The sequence below is a fragment of the Trachemys scripta genome, chromosome 11, assembly GCF_013100865.1.
Source record: "Trachemys scripta elegans isolate TJP31775 chromosome 11, CAS_Tse_1.0, whole genome shotgun sequence".
Classification (NCBI taxonomy): Eukaryota; Metazoa; Chordata; order Testudines; family Emydidae; genus Trachemys; species Trachemys scripta.
In genome coordinates, this window is record NC_048308.1 from 10,492,611 (window position 1) to 10,511,092 (window position 18,482).

General features: G+C 42.4%; 1 protein-coding gene across 7 annotated transcripts in view; it reads left to right on the forward strand.

Annotated features, from left to right (window-relative positions):
• The window catches only part of KALRN (kalirin RhoGEF kinase), a 739,094-nt gene that overhangs the window by 219,321 nt on the left and 501,291 nt on the right, over positions 1–18,482 (forward strand). For all 7 annotated transcript variants that reach the window (XM_034786199.1, XM_034786196.1, XM_034786193.1 and 4 more), the window contains exon 2: positions 6,290–6,364. In XM_034786199.1, coding sequence (XP_034642090.1) covers positions 6,290–6,364 — 75 coding nt within the window. The remainder of the gene's footprint in view (positions 1–6,289; positions 6,365–18,482) is intronic.

The following is an 18,482-nucleotide window of genomic DNA, read 5'->3' on the forward strand; positions in this document are numbered from 1 at the left end:
ATGAAAAAGAAAAGGGGAAGCATTTAGAGAAGAAAGAACTATAGCATTCTACAAGAACATAGGACGGGGAGGGTCTTGTGGTTAAGACCCTGGACTAGGACTCAAGAGATGGGGATTCTAGTCCCAGCTCTAGACAGACTTCATGTCTGATCTTGGGCCAGATACTTAATTTCTCTGGGTTTCAATTCCCTATCTGTAAAATAGGAAAAATAATACTCCCTTTCTCCCATCCTTAATCTGTCTTGTCTGTTTCCATTGTAAGCTGTTCAGGGACTGTTTCTTACTATGTGTTTGTACAATGCCTAGCACTGATATTATTTAGTGCAACCAGGTGCTACTGTAAGACAAGCAATAATAAAATCAACAGAGATTTAGGATCAGATGAAGGAAAATAGACTCAAAAATCCAGAAGAAAAAAATATTCAAAAAACAGAAAAAGATTCTAGGAGGGGCCTTAGTGAAGAGAAGAAGGAACAAAGTCAATGTGACCCAGATTCATCCCAGCATAATTCATGGACTTCAGTGAAGTTACACAAGGGATGGGTTTGGCCCAATTTAATGCCAAAGTTTCTTAAATGGTAAAATCTATTCTGAGAACTATTAAAAAATGTGGAGTTACTTTCCTAAAACATTGCATGGGGTTTTAGACGAGTGACTCCCATCAAAGTCACTGTAACCCCATGCAGTGCTTTGACAATATGCCCTCTTTTTTCAGACACATACTCATTCTATTTTTAAACTATTTCCATGGATTTTCTAACAGCTGATCTTTATTTGAAATTGAGAGAATACTGCATTTTCCAGATTAAAGTTAAATTATTTCTAGGAACAGCCAGACTGGATCATACCACTGGCCCATCTAATCCAGTATCCTGTCTCCAACAGTGACCAAAGCTATGTGCTTCAGAGAAAGAAATCCTTAAGTAGGCAGTTATGGGGTAACCTGTCTCCAGAGATAGTTTACAGTACTAGCTCTAACTATTAGAGTTTGGCTTACACCCCAAGCTTGAGGGTTTATATCCCTTCCAAAGCTCTTGTCCATATTATTAATCTTTTCTACTATAACTCTGGATATTCTTGTTATCCATATAAATGTCCAATCTTTTTGAATCCAGCTGAGCTCCTGACTTCAGTATCATGTGGCAACGAGTTCCACAGGCTAATTTATGCATTGTGTGGAAAAAGTATTTCCTTTTATTGGTTTGAATTTGCTACGTTTCACTGACTATTCTTTTGTGGGAACATTCCTCAAGCGCCCATCCTCAACCATATGATGTCTGGGTTACTGTGCCCCATTTAAAACTAGATCTCCCATTCAGAGAACTTGAGGTGGGTAAATGACTGCTTTGAAATGTTGTTCTGCTGTGAAAAGTGACTATGTAAAAACAGCATTATGGGATTAGTTCCATGTTTGTCATTTCTCAGTGACTCCATATCAAATGGGCTCAATTTACAAGAAGAAATTTTCTAACTGCCAACCCTGTAAACCTGATCTTCTCACACCATCACTAATAATAAAGGGTTTGGCAGGACTAATTATGCTTCACTGACACTTCTACTCCAATGGCTGGGGCACTAGACTAAGACTCAGGAAACCTGGAATCTGTCGGAGTCTGCTCCATCCTGGTGGGTGATCTTAGGCATGTCACTTCATTGGCTGTTCCTCAGTTTTCCCATGTGTAAAACTGGGACAACAATACTTAACCTTCTTTGTACTGTGCTTTGAGATCTACAGATCAAAAGAGCGAGAGAGGTAGTGTTGTATAGTCCCATTCCCTTTCATAATTGGTGAGCTAGTGACTGGAAATGAGCAAACCGTTCCATTGATGATGCAGAAGGACTGAAATTGAGCTCACTTTTATCTGTCTTGGCCCTGAAGGAATAACAAGAGAAAAGAGCAGAGAGAATTTGTATTTTGCCCTTAAAGTCAGCATATCTGCTGGTCTAGGGAGTACCTTTTTACAGTCTTTTTTCAGTGCAGAGCTGTACTTTTACCACAATTCTGTCCTTCCTCCCAATCATTTGCCAATGACAAGCTCCATTCTTAGAAGGCAGAGTGAGGGTAAAGATGTGTGGTAGTTGGATGCAAAGTATTATTGGTGCCATGTTTTATGTATTAATCAGACCTGGGGTTTGTATACACAGGATTCCATAGGAAAAATTATACACTGTCATGCACACATGAAGCATTTGGAAATGGAAACAAACACATTGGAAACCAATGTATTAGAAACAGCTGGTAGTTGGTATGAAAATGTTCTAATGTAAAAATAATAAGAATGGGTATGTTTATAAATTATAAACTAGAGAAAGCATATTTGCTGGGCCGGTTCCTCTCTCAGGCTGGGTTGCTATTGATTTTTGGGCTGCCTTTTATCTTATTTGATCCTCTTTCCCTTTAAACACATACGTATCCTTCCCCCACAACCCTTATTAGAAAAAGACTACAATATAATACCGTAGTGGTCCAAAACAATACAACTTACAATAGTGTTTTGCCACAGGGTGGGCTGGCTCTTTAAAAGGAGTTGTGACTTATAACTAATTAGCTGCCTCCCAGGTGATGGGTTTGAGGCCAGGGATCAGGTGATGGCCTGCAGGTCACCTGGGGCCAGTTTTTAAAGGTATTTAGGCACTCTAATTTTAAAAGTATGGTCCTGGGTTCTTAGATAAAAGGCCAACAAGCAGTTTTGTTGGGAGAGAGAGCTGCAAAGAGTGGGTGGGCTCCTACAGTGGACCCTGAGCCAAGGGAAAGGACCTGGTTTACCTGTATGATTTATGTTGAATTGTTTTGGTGTTTGAGAGAGAAACTCATCCCTGAAGAAAGGGCTGAAAATTTGATAGTGTTGGGAGCTTGATTTGATGCCCTCGCTGATGAGTTGGCCCACTGGCTTGCAGTCTCTTCGGTGTTTTTGACCACTACTGAAAAGTACTGTAGTATGTTTTATAAGTGTATGCACACACCTACATCTATAAACCCTTATTGTTGTGCCCATTCATACCTTCCTTGGCACCTATGCTCTCTTAGTATAGGCTGTTGTAACATCTTTATTAACAGGGTCTGAATCTACCACAGGTACAGTGCTGAGGCAGGTGCAGGTGCAGGTACCATCACCATGGAAACCAAGTGTATTGCTGCTGTGCTGGTCCAGTGGGAGGTCACTCAAAGTTGTTCTGGAACCCATGGAGCTTTGCTCCTGGTGCATCAAGATGAGAAGACCCTATTGATTTAATATCTATGTCCCAATTTTCCAGCCTTTACTCACATAGTGCCCAGTCAGCAGCCCTTGATATCAGTGGCAAAGGTCCTGTTAACTTCAGTGGTGCAGAATCTGGCCAGGCTGCAGTATTGGATCCACTGTTTCCCTGAAAATATGCAAGATAACATTGGGTACAGTTCTTCCCGCAGTGAAGTCAATGGTGTTGTATCAGGGATAAATTTGGCCCAATTCTCTATTTCTGTACCTAAGAAGGATCATGTCCAGCTAACGTATCACTTGCTCTGATTTGTTTTGATTTGTTTTAGAATCATAGGACTGGAAGGGACCTTGAGAGGTCATCTAGTCCAGTCCCCTGCCTCATGACAGGTCTAAGATTATCTAGACCATCCCAGACAGGTGTTTGTCTAATCTGCTCTTAAAAATCTCCAATGATGGAGATTCCACAACCTCCCTAGGCAATTTATTCCAGTGCTTAACCACCCTGACAGGAAGTTTTTCCTAATGTCCAACCTAAACCTCCCTTGCTGCAATTTAAGCCCATTGCTTCTTCTCCTAAACAATTTTTCTCCATCCTCTTATAACAACCTTTTATGTACTTGAAAACTGTTATCATGTGCCCCATCAGTCTTTTCTTTTCCAGTCTAAACAAACCTAGTTTTTTCAATTTTCCCTCATAGGTCATGTTTTCTATACTTTTAATCATTTTTGTCGCTCTTCTCTGGACTCTCTCTAATTTGTCCACATCCTTCCTGAAATATGGCGCCCAGAACTGAACACAATACTTCAGTTGAGGCCTAATCAACGTGGAGTAGAGCAGAAGAATTACTTCTTATGTCATGCTTACAACATTCCTGCTAATACATCCCAGAATGATGTTTCCTTTTTTTGCAACAGTGTTACACTGTTGACTCATAGTTAGCTTGTGATCTACTATGATCCCCAGATCCCTGGTTGAATAAGAGGGTTAGGTAAATAACTGCATAAATCATCCTAAAATTTTGTTGGAGGCTAAATTACTATTATCTAAGACCTGCAGTAAATCACCTCTCTCCTTTCTATCTCCATTTTCATAAACACATGCAAATTATTTGCATTTGAAGCTATCAGAAGTGAGTACCAAAAAGGTGAGGACATGAGAGGATTCCACAAACCAGGGTTCTTAAAGTGCAGTGCAAGAGTCAAATACAGCCTTGAAAGGGGCTAAGATGCAGCTTATGGAAACCCTCTCCCTGTAAGTGCAGGATGAGTGCAAATCAAATCAACGACTGTTATATTCTTCTGGGGAACTCAGCCGACAAGCAATGCCTATTCCTTTATCAAGAAAGATACAAGAACCAGCATAATGAACCCTGGCCAAATATATACATTTGTTTTATTAGGCTATGCACACATCACTGCTATCAGGATGGATCAAATATGAGCCATTTAATACCACAAATACAGGCTGGCCTCCTTTGACCAGCTGACTTAAATAAGAACTTCTTCAAATGCAAATGGCAACCGTTTGTACTTACAGGGTCAGTCACTAGAGGGAGACATGATCACATAAGCAAGGCAGGTTATTACGCAAGCAAATACACACTGTAAATTTATAATTGTACATTCACTTATCTTTAATAGTAAATCAATAATAGTGGTAATAATAGTATATGTACAAATTAGGTGCAGTTGTCTGGCTGTCTGCAAATTTGCAGCAAGGACCTCGCCCTTGCAAAATGTGGGTAGCCTGCTGTATTATTGTATATGCTAGGGCTAGTTCACCACTTGCTGATTGCACAGACTTGCAGAGATCAAGATCCCATGTCTTTCCTGTGTACATAATGTATGGAACATGACAAAATACTCGGAGGGGCTTTTTTTCCATCCACATTCAATCGCAAACAATCAAAAATCCTCTGCTAGTGGTGCTGCATTCAGCAGCTGTGACAAGACAAACCACATAGTGTTAAACAACCCAAGGCAGTCAGATGTTATGGATGGAGTGAAATGCCTCATTTCAGGCCAATCAACAGAGCTGCTTCTAAGCGAGAGGTTTATCCCATGCTCTGTCTTTCTCTCAGACGAATGGTGGATGTCGTCGTCTGAGAAAGGCTAAAGGTAAAAGTAAAGTGTTTCGGTGCACGCTGTAACCTTTTATGTCCATGTAACCGTGATGGATTTAAAGTTGTATTGCAGCTATCTTTTTAGGATGGGTGTTCACTATGCAATGACAGTTGCTCTGTAGTCCATGGCAACTGCAAAGATGTCCTTCAAACGCTCATTTTTCAACAGCAGCTGATGGAATAGCAGCATCTGGCCTGAAGTGGGACGATACATTAATGTTGGCTTATGGCATATAAGGAATGTGCTCTTGTCTTTTGAAAGAGTAGGAAACTCATGTCTTCTTGTGCTTCCAAGGGACTGAAAAATCAGTGATTTATTGGTGAAATTCCTTGAGGGGATGAAGTCACTGAAACTGCAGGGGAAGGTAAACAGCACATCAAAGTTCATGCAAACTGCAGGACTCGTACAAGGTCCTCTACCCTTTGAAATGGTGCAACAGACTCTCCCCTTGGGTCAGCCCATCTATACTGGCTAGAACTGAAGGGGAAAAAGCCAGGCCCCACATAAACCCAATCCCTTTGGTGAATCTATCACCAGAGATGATGCTAGATTAGTGCAGGAGCTGCAATGCCCACTTCTCTTGTACTTGGGCTTTGCTCAGGGGCACATAGGGGGAAGGCCACACTCTCTTCTATTTGTATGCACCTGGAAAGGGCTAGCCACAGTCTGGTCTATATAAGGAAGGAGGCGAAAAAATTGATTCCCTGACTGAAAAGTTATTGACCCTACAGCACCCTGAAGAGTGAGATAGTCTGGGTGGATTATTTCTGACTTTCCCCTTATAAATAAATTGCTGGTTAAGCTAATGCTGTTTGTGTCTCAACTATTGCAATCTGTCTCATAGCCTACAAATTACAGAAAAGCACTTTCTGTTATTTGATTTGAGCGAAGTGGAGTGTGTAGGTAGCTGTATCCAGGGCCCAATCCCTTCTAATTTGGCATTGTTATTCTCCTCTGTTTTGCAGGATCTTTTCGAAATGATGGATTAAAAGCTGCTGATGTCCTTCCAATACTAAAGGAGAAAGTGGCCTTTGTGTCAGGTGGGTTCATCCTTCATTTGTTTTCTGTTCAGAGGATGCAGAGCATCATGCCAATGAAAAGATGTGGAGCTCAGTAGTAACAAAGACAGCAACTTTTTACATCTTGACAGCACTGCACAGACATTTAAGGGCCAGTTTCTGATAGAGTCATAGTAGTAGACTTTAAGGTCAGAAGGGACCATTATGATCGTCTAGTCTGACCTCCTGCACAACGCAGGCCACAGAATCTCACCCACCCACTCTTGTATCAAACCCCTAACCTATGTCTGAGCTATTGAAGTCCTCAAATTGTGGTTTAAAGATTTCAAGGTGCAGAGAATCCTCCAGCAAGTGGCTCGTGCCCCACGCTGCAGAGGAAGGCAAAAAACCCCCAGGGCCTCTGCCAATCTGTCCTGGAGGAAAATTCCTTCCTGACTCCAAATATAGCGATCAGCTAAACCCTGAGCATGTGGGCAAGATTCACCTGGAAAGAATTCTTTGTAGTAACTCAGATTCTCCCCCCCCACCCCATCTAACATCCCATCACAGGCCATTGGGCATATTTACCGCTAATAGTCAAAGATCAATTAATTGCCAAAATTAGGCTATCCCATCATACCATCCCCTCCATAAACTTACCAAGCTTAGTCTTGAAGCCAGATATGTCTTTTGCCCCCATTGCTCCCCTTGGAAGGCTGTTCTAGAACTTCACTCTTCTGATGGTTAGAAACTTTTGTCTAATTTCAAGTCCAAACTTCCTGATGGCCAGTTTATATCCATTTGTTCTTGTGTCCACATTGGCACTGAGCTTAAATAGTTCATCTCCCTTCCTGGTATTTATCCCTCTGATATATTTATAGAGAGCAATCATATCTCCCCTCAGCCTTCTTTTGGTTAGGCTAAACAAGCCAAGCTCTTTGAGTCTCCTTTCATAAGACAGGTTTTCCTTTCCTTGGATCATCTTAGTAGCCCTTCTCTGTACCTGTTCCAGTTTGAATTCATCATTCTTAAACATGGGAGATCAGAACTGCACACAGTATTCCAGATGAGGTCTCACCAGTGCCTTATATAATGGTACTAACACTCCTTATCTCTACTGGAAATACCTCGCCTGATGCATCCCAAGACTGCATTAGCTTTTTTCATGGCCATATCACATTAGTGGCTCATAGTATACTCCGAGGTCCTTCTCCTCTCCTCTGTTACTTCCAAGTGATGGTCCCCAGCTTATAACAAAAATTCTTGTTATTAATCCCTAAATGCATGACCTTGCACTTTTCACTATTAAATTTCATCCTATTACTATTATTCCAGTTTACAAGGTCATCCAGATCTTCCTGTATGATATCCCGGTCCTTCTCTGTATTGGCAATATCTCCCAGCTTTGTGTCATCCGCAAACTTTATTAGCACATTCCCACTTTTTGAGCCAAGGTCAGTAATAAAAAAATTAAATAAGATTGGTCCCCAAACTGATCCCTGAGGAACTCCACTAGTAACCTCCCTCCACCCTGACAGTTCATCTTTCAGTATGACCCGTTGTAGTCTCCCCTTTAACCAGTTCCTTATCCACCTTTCAATTCTCATATTGATCCCCATCTTTTCCGATTTAACTAATAATTCTCCATGTGGAACCATATCAAATGCCTTACTGAAATCAAGGTAAATTAGATCCACTGTGTTTCCTTTGTCTAAAAAATCTGTTACCTTCTCAAAGAAGGAGATCAGGTTGGTTTGGCACGATCTACCTTTTGTAAAACCATGTTGTATTTTGTCCCAATTACCATTGACCTCAATGTCCTTAACTACTTTCTCCTTCAGAAATTTTTCCAAGACCTTGCATACTACAGATGTCAAACTAACAGGCCTGTAGTTACCTGGATCACTTTTTTCCCCTATCTTAAAAATAGGAACTATGTTAGCAATTCTCCAGTCATACGGTACAACCCCTGAGTTTACACATTCATTAAAAATTCTTGCTAATGGGCTTGCAATTTCATGTGCCAGTTCCTTTAATATTCTTGGATGAAGATCATCTGGCCCCTGCGATTTAGTCCCATTAAGCTGTTCGAGTTTGGCTTCTACCTTGGATGTGGTAATATCTACCTCCATATCCTCATTCCCATTTGTCACCCTGCCATTATCCCTAAGCTCCTCATTAGCCTCATTAAAGACTGAGGCAAGGTATTTGTTTAGATATTGGGCCATGCCTAGATTATCCTTAGCCTCCACTCCATCCTCAGTGTTTAGCGGTCCCACTTCTTTCTTTTTCTTCTTCTTATTTATATGGCTATAGAACCTTTTACTATTGGTTTTAATTCCCTTTGCAAGGTCCGACTCTACATGGCTTTTGGCCTTTCTCACTTTATCCCTACATGTTCTGACCTCAATAAGGTGGCTTTCCTTGCTTTGACTTGAAGTAATTCCAGGCCTCCTCCACCTTTATATCCACAAGTTCTTCAGTCCAATCCACTTCTCTAACTAATTTCCTTAATTTTTTAAAGTTAGCCCTTTTGAAATAAAAAACCCTAGTCACAGATCTATTTTTATTTATCCTTCCAGTTAGTTTAAACTGAATTAGCTCATGATCACTCGAACCAAGGTTGTCCCCTACAACCATTTCTTCTATGAGGTCTTCACTACTCACCAAAACCAAATCTAAAATGGCATCCCCTCTTGTTGGTTCAGCAACTGCTTGGTGAAGGAATCCATCAGCTATCACATCCAGGAAAATCTGAGCCCTATTATTACTACTAGCACTTGTCCTCCAGTCTATATGTGGGAAGTTAAAGTCTCCCATGATCACACAATTCCCATTAGTATTTACTTAATTAAAAACCTTAAAGAGGTTTCTGTCCATATCCAAATCTGATCCCAATGGTCTATAGCACACCCCCAAGAACTATCCCCAGGGAGGTTCTAGTAGCTTTCTTCCCCAATGTGATTTTTGCCCAGACAGACTCTGTCTTATCCATTCCATCACTTCTTATTTCTTTACAGTCTACCTCATCACTGATATACAATGCTACCCACCACCTTTGCCTTTATTTATGTCTGATATCCGTATTGACATTGAGAAATGCTCTGCTCCATGAATAGTCCCACTGATTTCAATGAGATTACTTGCAGAACAAGATCCTACTCAACTTGTGTAAGTGTATTGGAATCTGGCCCTATGTGACTATTCCTCATGTCCTGGGAGATAGGTAAATAGGCAGTACAAATGGACTCCTGGCATAAAGTCAGGATTGCCATTAAGCTGTGAACCCAAATGTTCCCAAATTTCAGGGATCTTTGAATTAGCGGTTCTAATTGGGACTCACTCTAAAGATAAGCCCTCAGGGGCAAAGTCCCAATCTAGGTCTACATTACTACAGAGTTCTGGGAGGTTCAGATCTGGCATCCTGCTGTGGGCTCTTTACCAGTAAACAGCGTTATATCCATTTTACAGAAAGCACCATACTGTAAGCCCTGCTATGTATTCAGTTTCTAATTCCAGCCTGCAGCTTTTAGAAAACCCAGTGAAGGATAATGATGCGATATTAATATAGCACCTTTCACCCTCAAGGATCCCAGAGGACGCTACACATTGATTTATAAAACTACATTCTGAGGAACAATCTCAGAACACCAGATGTGCAGACATCTGGGGCAGATGGGCTAGCTAGAGGAGGTTGGGTTGGGGTGCTTTCAGCGTGGGTTGGATTGAGGTTCTATCAAAGTGTGTTAGGACTTGGGGGTAGGGAGGATGAGGAAGTGTGGAATGATAATAATCTTACACTAAGATGATCATATTTCCAAAATAACAGGGGGACATATTAGTGGCAACAGTTTTACAGTTGTGAAATATTCCGGTGCACTGCATTCTGTCTGTTTTCTTTGATCTTTTCTCCTGGGTGAGAAAAGCTCCACCCAGAACAGCTCTGCCTCTTCCCTTTGAACCCCTCTATTTCTTGCTTCCCTCCTCTCTGTGGTTCTGTTGACTACAGAGAGGAGGGAAGCAACAGACAGAGGGACTGTCAGTTACATCTCCTTCAGCAGCCCTCTGCCCCCTGAGGCACAAGAGCAGGGGTTTATGGTGTCTTGATTAGAACATTGACTCATTAGACTCGTATTGCAGTGGTGTTGCCTGACAAATCATTATAAGCTTTGGCCTTGAACAGTAGTTGGCATTAAACATGCTTACTCTGTGATGACAATGAAACAGGTGTAGAAAGTATTTTGTATCAGGAGAGCAATATGACTTGAACAAATATTTTGTCATTGTGAAAACCTGACAGTTAAACTGGGACATATCAGGTGTCTTGAAAGAAGTTCTCAAGACACTAAATGAAAAACCAAGACTATCCTAGTAGAACTGCGACACGCCATCACTTTATCTTATACTGGTATTTCATTCTGAACATCTCAAAGTGTTTTACATACTTAAACTACAGAGCAGGATCTCATCATCAGCCTCTTTGGAAGGTGGAACATGACAATTAACGGAGAACTGTTTCAGACAGGAAGTGAAATTGAACAGTGTGTTCAGGGGAACCTGCACAAGAGGATTCATAGAGGGATTATGCTGGAATTGAGCCAGCCCCTTTGTGCTAACAGTTCTATTCACTTGGAAATGACCATGGCATCATATGGAAACTCATGGAATCTTTAATAGGACAAGTGGTCTGGACTTTGGTTTTACTTATCTGAAACTCCACACTGTGGCCTGGGTTCAATTCTGACTCAGAGGGGAAACTTCACTCACTGAATCACTAACTCAAGTACTGACCTGGCCCAAACCTGCTTGGCTTGTGAAATCTAAAGGGTTGCTGCCAAACATTTGTACACTCCTCTTTAGTTTCTCACTATGATTCACTGCAGACAGGTATACTTGGGAAAGCTTTTCCCCGAAAGCCTTACTGGTCTCCGAAGGTTGTCTGAATGAAAATGTGATCATTCCTGACACAGTTAGCTAAATAGCTAGCTCACGATTTACACCTCTTCTCCAGAGTCTTCTACACAACGAATAGGGGTAATAATTGCCAGTGGCTTTTGAAGATGGAATGCATGAGGCTACAGAATCTTATTACACTAGTCCGAGCATCATTCTTCAGTCTGGAGTCTAAGTACTGTTCAATTTCTCTCTGTGTCATTGTAATGAAACAGATTGAGAAACGGATCTCCATATGTGAATTGATTACTAGATTCTTTTAATTAAAATGGAACACTTTCCTAGATTATGGCATGACCACAAAAGGAGAAAATGTTTGCGTAGAAAAAGAAAAATGAGAAAATTCCTGAGTCTCACAAAAATAATGCATTTGTAGCGTTGTCAGAACTGATAGTGTGAGTGTTGGATTTGAAGTCTATACATCGGTATAAACTTCCTTAAGAGAAAAGTCATTTTTAGTTTCCTTCACTCCATTATTTTTATATCAAAGATTTTTTTATATATTGCAATTAACTCCAGCCAGAGGCATATGCCAAAGTTATAGAGTACTTGGGGATGGTCTCCAAATCTTTATATTAAGCAAAATGTATCAGTACACAGTCAATTCTCATCTAATCATTTAATTGTATGTTGTTTTCCTTTCCCGTAATCTGTGGCTATGACTTCCCTTTCTAGGCCATGATCCCACCTATTATAAGATTGGGTCCTTAGAGTATAAATAAATGCCTCATGGCAGGGGCCATACCTTTTGTACGTGTACAGCCCTTAGCATATTGTGAGTGCTGCTGTTTTGTGATCCCATATCATTGCTCTAGGTCTCCCAACCATTCGCTCAGATTGGTGAGATGGACCATTAATAGGAGGGTGTAACCAGGTGGTGTGCATTCCAGTAGGGAGGGTCAAAAACAGACACAGCAGGAACTTACTGTGCAGTCCAGTAGTGTCAGAAGAGTACTGAGACTTTCAGAGTGCCATTGATGACAGATAGGGTTGCCAGGTGTCCGGTTTTTGACTGGAACACCCGGTCAAAAAGGGACCCTGGTGGCTCCAGTCAACACTGCTGACCAGGCTGTTAAAAGTCTGGTAGCAATGCAGGCAGGCTCCTTACCCGGCTTTGTGCAGCTTCCAGAAGTGGCAACATGTTCCTCCAGCTTCTAGGTGTAGGGGCGGCCATGGAGGCTCTACGCACTGCCCTGCCCCAAGCGCCGGCTCCGCAGCTCCCACTGGCCATGGCCAATGGGAGCTGCAGGGGCAATGCCTGTGGGCAGGGCAGGGCATGGAGCCAGAGGGACATGCCGCCCTTCCCAGGAGCTGCCTGGGGTAAGCACCGCCCAGTGCCTGCACCCCTCACCCCCTCCTGCACCCCAACCCCCTGCCCAGCCCTGAGCCCCCTCCTGCACTCCGAACCCCTCGGCCCCAGCCTGGAGCCCCCTCCTGCACCCCAAACACCTCATACCTGGCCCCACCACAGAGCCCGCACCCCCAGATGGAGCCCTCACCCCTCCCACACCCCAACCCACTGTCCTAGCCTGGTGAAAATGAACGAGTGAGCGACAGAGGGAGGGGGGATGGAGTGACCAGGGGAGGGGCCTCGGAGAAGGGGTGGGGAAGGTGAGGGGCCTCGGAGAAGGGGGCAGCGCAAGGGTGTTAGGTTTTCTACTATTAGAAAGTTGGCAACCCTAATTACAGAGTTGAGGTGCATCTCAGACCAGTTTGATCGTCCCACCTAAAAGTTAGTCCTAGAGCTGCCTCTGGAGGATTGGAGGGTGGGGATGGTTATGATTTTCTCTGAACTGGTTCTTCATTCCTTCCAGTAATCCTTAGATTGATCCTGACCAAGATTTACCATATGTATCAAATATGAATTCTTTATAAACAGCACCTGAGTATTCTATTTCCAGTGCCAATAAACAGAGAGACAGTCCTAACAGCTGTAGGTACAATGGGGTTGCATCATTGAAATTTGATTGTTTTCTTAATTGACCACCTGAAAACAGTTTAAGCAGTGGGCTGACTAGAGACTTTTGCTACTTGCTCATGGCATACACCATAATAAAACCTTGGCTTTGCTCAGTTGATCCATTGTGCTGTGATCAGTAATGGATTTATAAGGGTCTGACAGTACTGGGGCAAAGTGGAAACCAGAAATTGATTTGTATATTGTGAAAAGGAGATGAGCAGAGAAGGAAGGAAACAAAAAATGTTGTAGATGATATTATTTCAGTGAGGAGTGGTGAAAACAGCATTCTAGAGCGGAAGTCCCGAAACTGTGGGGCATGCCTCCCTAGGGGAGCACGGAGGAACATTCAGGGGGGTGCAGCAGGGCCCAGGCCAGCCCCCATTGGGGACAGGGAGGAAATGCCACCCAGCCCCACTCTGCTCCTAGCTTTGCTCTGCGCCTGTCCCTAGCTGTGGCCCTGGCTCCCGGACCCACTCCTAGCCTCAGCGCCTGACTGTGGCCCTGGCCTCGGCCCCTGACCAAGGCTCTGTTCCCAGTCCCATCCCCGCCCCCAGCCCCAGATTCTCCTCCCTCCTTGGCCCCCTTACACCTGTCCGAGTCTCTGCCACATCCCAGGGGCTGCGGCCCCATTCCTGGTTCTGGGGGGACGTGGACGGGGTGGGGGTGGGGAACAACTATGAAAGTTTGGGGACCACTGCTCTAGAGGATGTGATTACAGATGTTCATGAGAAATACAGATGGCCCATTTAAAGAGTGAATCTATGTGGGTGAGTTGTCATGGTCATGTCATGTCATGACGGGGCTACCAGCACTTATTTCCCCTTTCAGATCTGTCCAGGTACACTCCCACAGGTCTTAGACCTTCTGCCTTTACTTAGCCTGGTGCCAAATTCCACAATTGTCCCACCCTTAGACCAGCCCTAGGCTACTGTGCCCTGTGTATCAACCGTGCTTACCCGGCAGGTCCGACTGAGCTGGATATCTGCAGTTCTTCCCTTTGGGAGTCAGTGACCAGTGGTGAATACAGTGATCAGACAGCCTTCTGAAACAAAGGAACAAAACATTTAAATAAAAAAGATTTTAAAATAACAAACACTCTGCACACATTTATCTTACCTAAAGGCTCTGATGGTAAGCTAGGCAGGTCTGACTTCTTCAGACACCCCAATGGGTGCCAGGGGGCCCCAATCTGGTTCCCCCGGACAATCCCCTGGGAATTCCACAATCTCTTTAGTAACCTATTCTAGCACTTAACTATCATTATAGTTAAGAAGTTGTTCCTAATATCTAACCTAAATCTCCCTTGCTGCACATTAAGCTGATTACATCTTGTTCTACCTCCAGTGGACATGGAGAACAATTGATAACCATCCTCTTTATAATAGCCCTTAACATATTTCAAGACTGTAAACCTAGAGTGCATTTTAAAACCTGCGGCACCGAGTCTCAGAGCCTGGGCCTTCAGATTCAGGTTTGTGGGGCTCATGCTATGGCACTAAAAATAATTGTGCAGACATTTGGGCTTGGGCTGGAGCCTGTTCTCTGAGGCCTGGGGAGACATTGGGCTTCAAAACCTGAGCTCCAGACTGAGCTGCAACATCTACACTGCTGCTTTTAGCGCCATAGCACGAGGTTGAATCTATAGATCTAGGTTCTGAGACTTGTTGCCATAGGTTTTTAAAATGCAATATAGGCATATCCTCAGTCTTCTTTTCTCAAGACTAAACAAACCCTTTTTTTTTAACTTTACCTCAGAGATTGTTTTCTAAACCTTGTATCATTTTTGTTGCTCTTCTCTGGACTTTCTCCAGTTTGTCCACATCTCTTAAAGAGTGGTGCCCAAAACGGGACACAATACTCCAGCTAAGGCCTTTCCAGTGCCAACTAGAGTGGAACAATTATCCTCCATGTTTTACATAACAACACTGCTGTTAATACGCCCCAGAATGATATTCACTGTTATGAATTTCATCTTGTTGATTTCAGATGCCCAAAGGATTAATACATCAGAATATCATTTGTTCTTATTTAATGTCATACCTAAGACATTTTTGCAGAATGCTTTACAGCAAATTCCAATCTCTACAGGCAAATACAGTCCAACTAAACTGAAGCATGTATGTTTTAACATTTCATACAGGTAGCATCTGTTTATGTTTTAAGGCAAGGATGGAAAGTTTTAAGTTCGCCAAGTTTCTGGGAGAATGACTGAGCATGGGGAAATCAATAGACATAGGAGGAAAGGTGTAATTGTTTTGGGAACATGTATTTATGGCATGCATTACAGAGAGCTCAAACTGAGCTTTTACCAAAGGCTTTTTTTGTTTTGACTAACTGCACACAACAGAGGACACTAAACAGGAAGCAACTGGACAGTGAAACAGTTCTGTCATCCCTCAGTAATTTTATTAAGCTTTGCTATCCCAAAAGCACACAGTCATCTTATGTCCTACCCATTAATTGAAGGAACAGTGACTTCTAAGCCTGAGAGGCTGAAGACAGAGATCTTTACTGGACTGTCTTTGAGGGGAAGACATGCAATGTAAATAGATAAGATGAAAGGCTACCCTTGCAATTAAGTTTTACTAAATTTAGGCCTGATGGGATGAATCAAAGAGGAAGCCTTTAGTTGTTTAGTTTTTAAGCCCATGTTGAGTCTGGGAAAATCAAGCTCAAAGGTAAAGCAATATTATGGTGGAAGACATTGGCTTCCCTAAAAACCCGTTTGATACTGACACATTAAGCCACAATCCCATTTAGAGGTACATGGGCCGCATATCTGCAATGGTAGTTTCCTTTAGATGTACCCTATAGTTCATTTATTGCATAGCTAATTCCCAAAGTTCAATCCTGCTCTTAGAGAGGGAGTGATTGAAAATCCTCCTAAACTTTGGGAGAGTTCAGATCCAAATTTTGCCATCTGGGCCCATCTCTGCTGTTAGGGAAGCTCTTAACTCATTGGAACAGACTGAGAAACCCATTTCTGAAATACTCTGGAACATGCTGAATTGTGAACAGAGATGGCTGAACTAATTTTTAAGTAAAAAAAAAATACAAAAATATTTGTATCAAAGATTTTTCATCAGAATTAAAGTTTTGATTCAAATCAAAATGTTGTTTCCCCCTCTTTCCTTTTCCTCCTCACTGGAAAAGAGGGAGAACCCCAAAGTTGAACTTTTTGTTTCAATTTGATGTTTTTTATTTAAATAAAAAAATTGTTAATTTCAAATGCAACTTTTTTTTACTTCTTTCAAATTTTTGTTGCAGAAAATGTTTATTTTTGACCAACCTTAAGAGTGATTTTTAAACTGATCATAATGATAAAAAGGGAAACTAGTTTTAATTCTAACAAACAACATTGTTTGGGACATCATTTTGTTCCTTTAGCATTTGCTGATGAAGTGATCCAGGATTTGCTTTGAAGGGAAAAAGGAAGATTTCTGATTATGAAACCACCAAGACTTTTGATTAGACCTGAGCCTACTGATATTGTGAGAAATAAATTAACCTGTAGGGAAAGACGTGGAGGGGCTCTGGATCTGCACAGCTGCATAGATGCTTTCACTAGGAGTTTAAGACTGAAAGAGAAATACAAACTCTCTCAATCGTTTCTGGCTTTTTTCACAGGTTGCTGTGACTCTCAGATAAAACATTAGCAGGATGCAGAGTGAGTGGCCATATTTCTCTCCATATGTTTTCACAATAGCCATGGTCTAAATCAAACCATTTTAGCAGAGATTAGTTAGTATCTGCCAGCACTCACTGTCCTGGCTCCTAGACACTAACAGCCTGCCAAAAGCAATCCACCTGTCTCTCTTCTGAGAAGGGAGAGACCTCCTTTATGTGCTCCCTTAATTGGCTTGTTTAAGGTTAATGAGGCCACCTATGCTGACTGGCTGAGTCACCAATGAGGCTCAAGTGCTTTCAGCCCTAGACAAACTGGAGAGGGTAAAAATCTCACCCTCCCAAATTTTGTTCCCGTGGGCTTTCAAGACCTTGCTAGACTCCACATGAGCATCAGGACTCAATACAAACCCACTGCGCTCAGCACTGGTTTCTAGGACAACCGACATAGGCGTCTAAGTGTTGTGTGTCACGAAATCCAATCAGCCAAATATGCCTTTTAATTGACCACAGTGACTTTAATTGGGTCAGAGTTACAACAAGAAGAAGACTAAAATAACTGCAAAAAATTAATTGTTTGCTTAGCAAGAGAATCCTTATGTACAAGCTACATCTGGTGCCTCCAACCCTGCTCTTGTTGCAAAGTGGCTACCAGTCTTTTGACTTCTGTAACATAATTTTCTAGACCTTAAAGATACAGTAGCCATACACATAGTCCCCACAGTGCTAAAAGCTCTCTATAGCTCAGTAAATATCCCCTCTTCTTGATGAGGACAATAGTGTTTGTCCTGGTGGAGGAATCAAGGCGGGTTGTTTCTGGCCCAAGAGGGTTCCTTCATGAAGCTCTGCACACTCAGCCACAGAGACACTTTGACAGGCTTTCAGGTTGCTTGTTCTAGTGCCTAGTGGTGCAGTGTCATCATATATCCACGCCTTGTTCCTGAAGTACTTCTAGTAGGTTCCAGGTTTCATACATCCACCCTAATGGGAATGCATTCAGACACATCACTGGAGCAACTTTCATTCATATTTAAACCAAGCCTTACTTATTAATCTTGTCAGGGCTGGGGAGAGGCTGGTCCCAGAGTGTGAGGACCCAAGGAGGTGACTTGTTTTTAAATTGAGACAGTCCTATGGATTGCAGCTGCAGGTTTTAATGAGGTTGTTGATTTTTCCAGGTCATATTTGTTTCCTATGCTGTCTCTTAGTGGGATTTTTTACCTCTGAAAAGGTGTTCCTTCCATGAAATTCATGCAAGCGGAAATATGGCATTTTCCCAAGGCTGGCTAACAAGTGACAAGGCTCACAACTGAACATGCTGTCAGTGCCACTGCTCTAGACTGATGGGCTTCAACTATGTAAGACATCTTGCTTGTACAGGGAGGTATGAAAACTGGCCATGACTGTCCACTGTGGGAAGCAAAGCCTTGAGACTGTCTTTTAAAAATATTTATCCTGAAATTTGTAAATCATTTTCATAGCATTTGTAGAGTTGCTCTAGCCAAGGTCCTGCCATTTAAGTGCCAGTCTGTTCCCATATAGTAGTGTAGTAGGCAAGGAAGAAAAAGCGTAGCAATAAACATTCAGGTGTGGTAACAGTGAAAGCACCTGAAACCAATACAT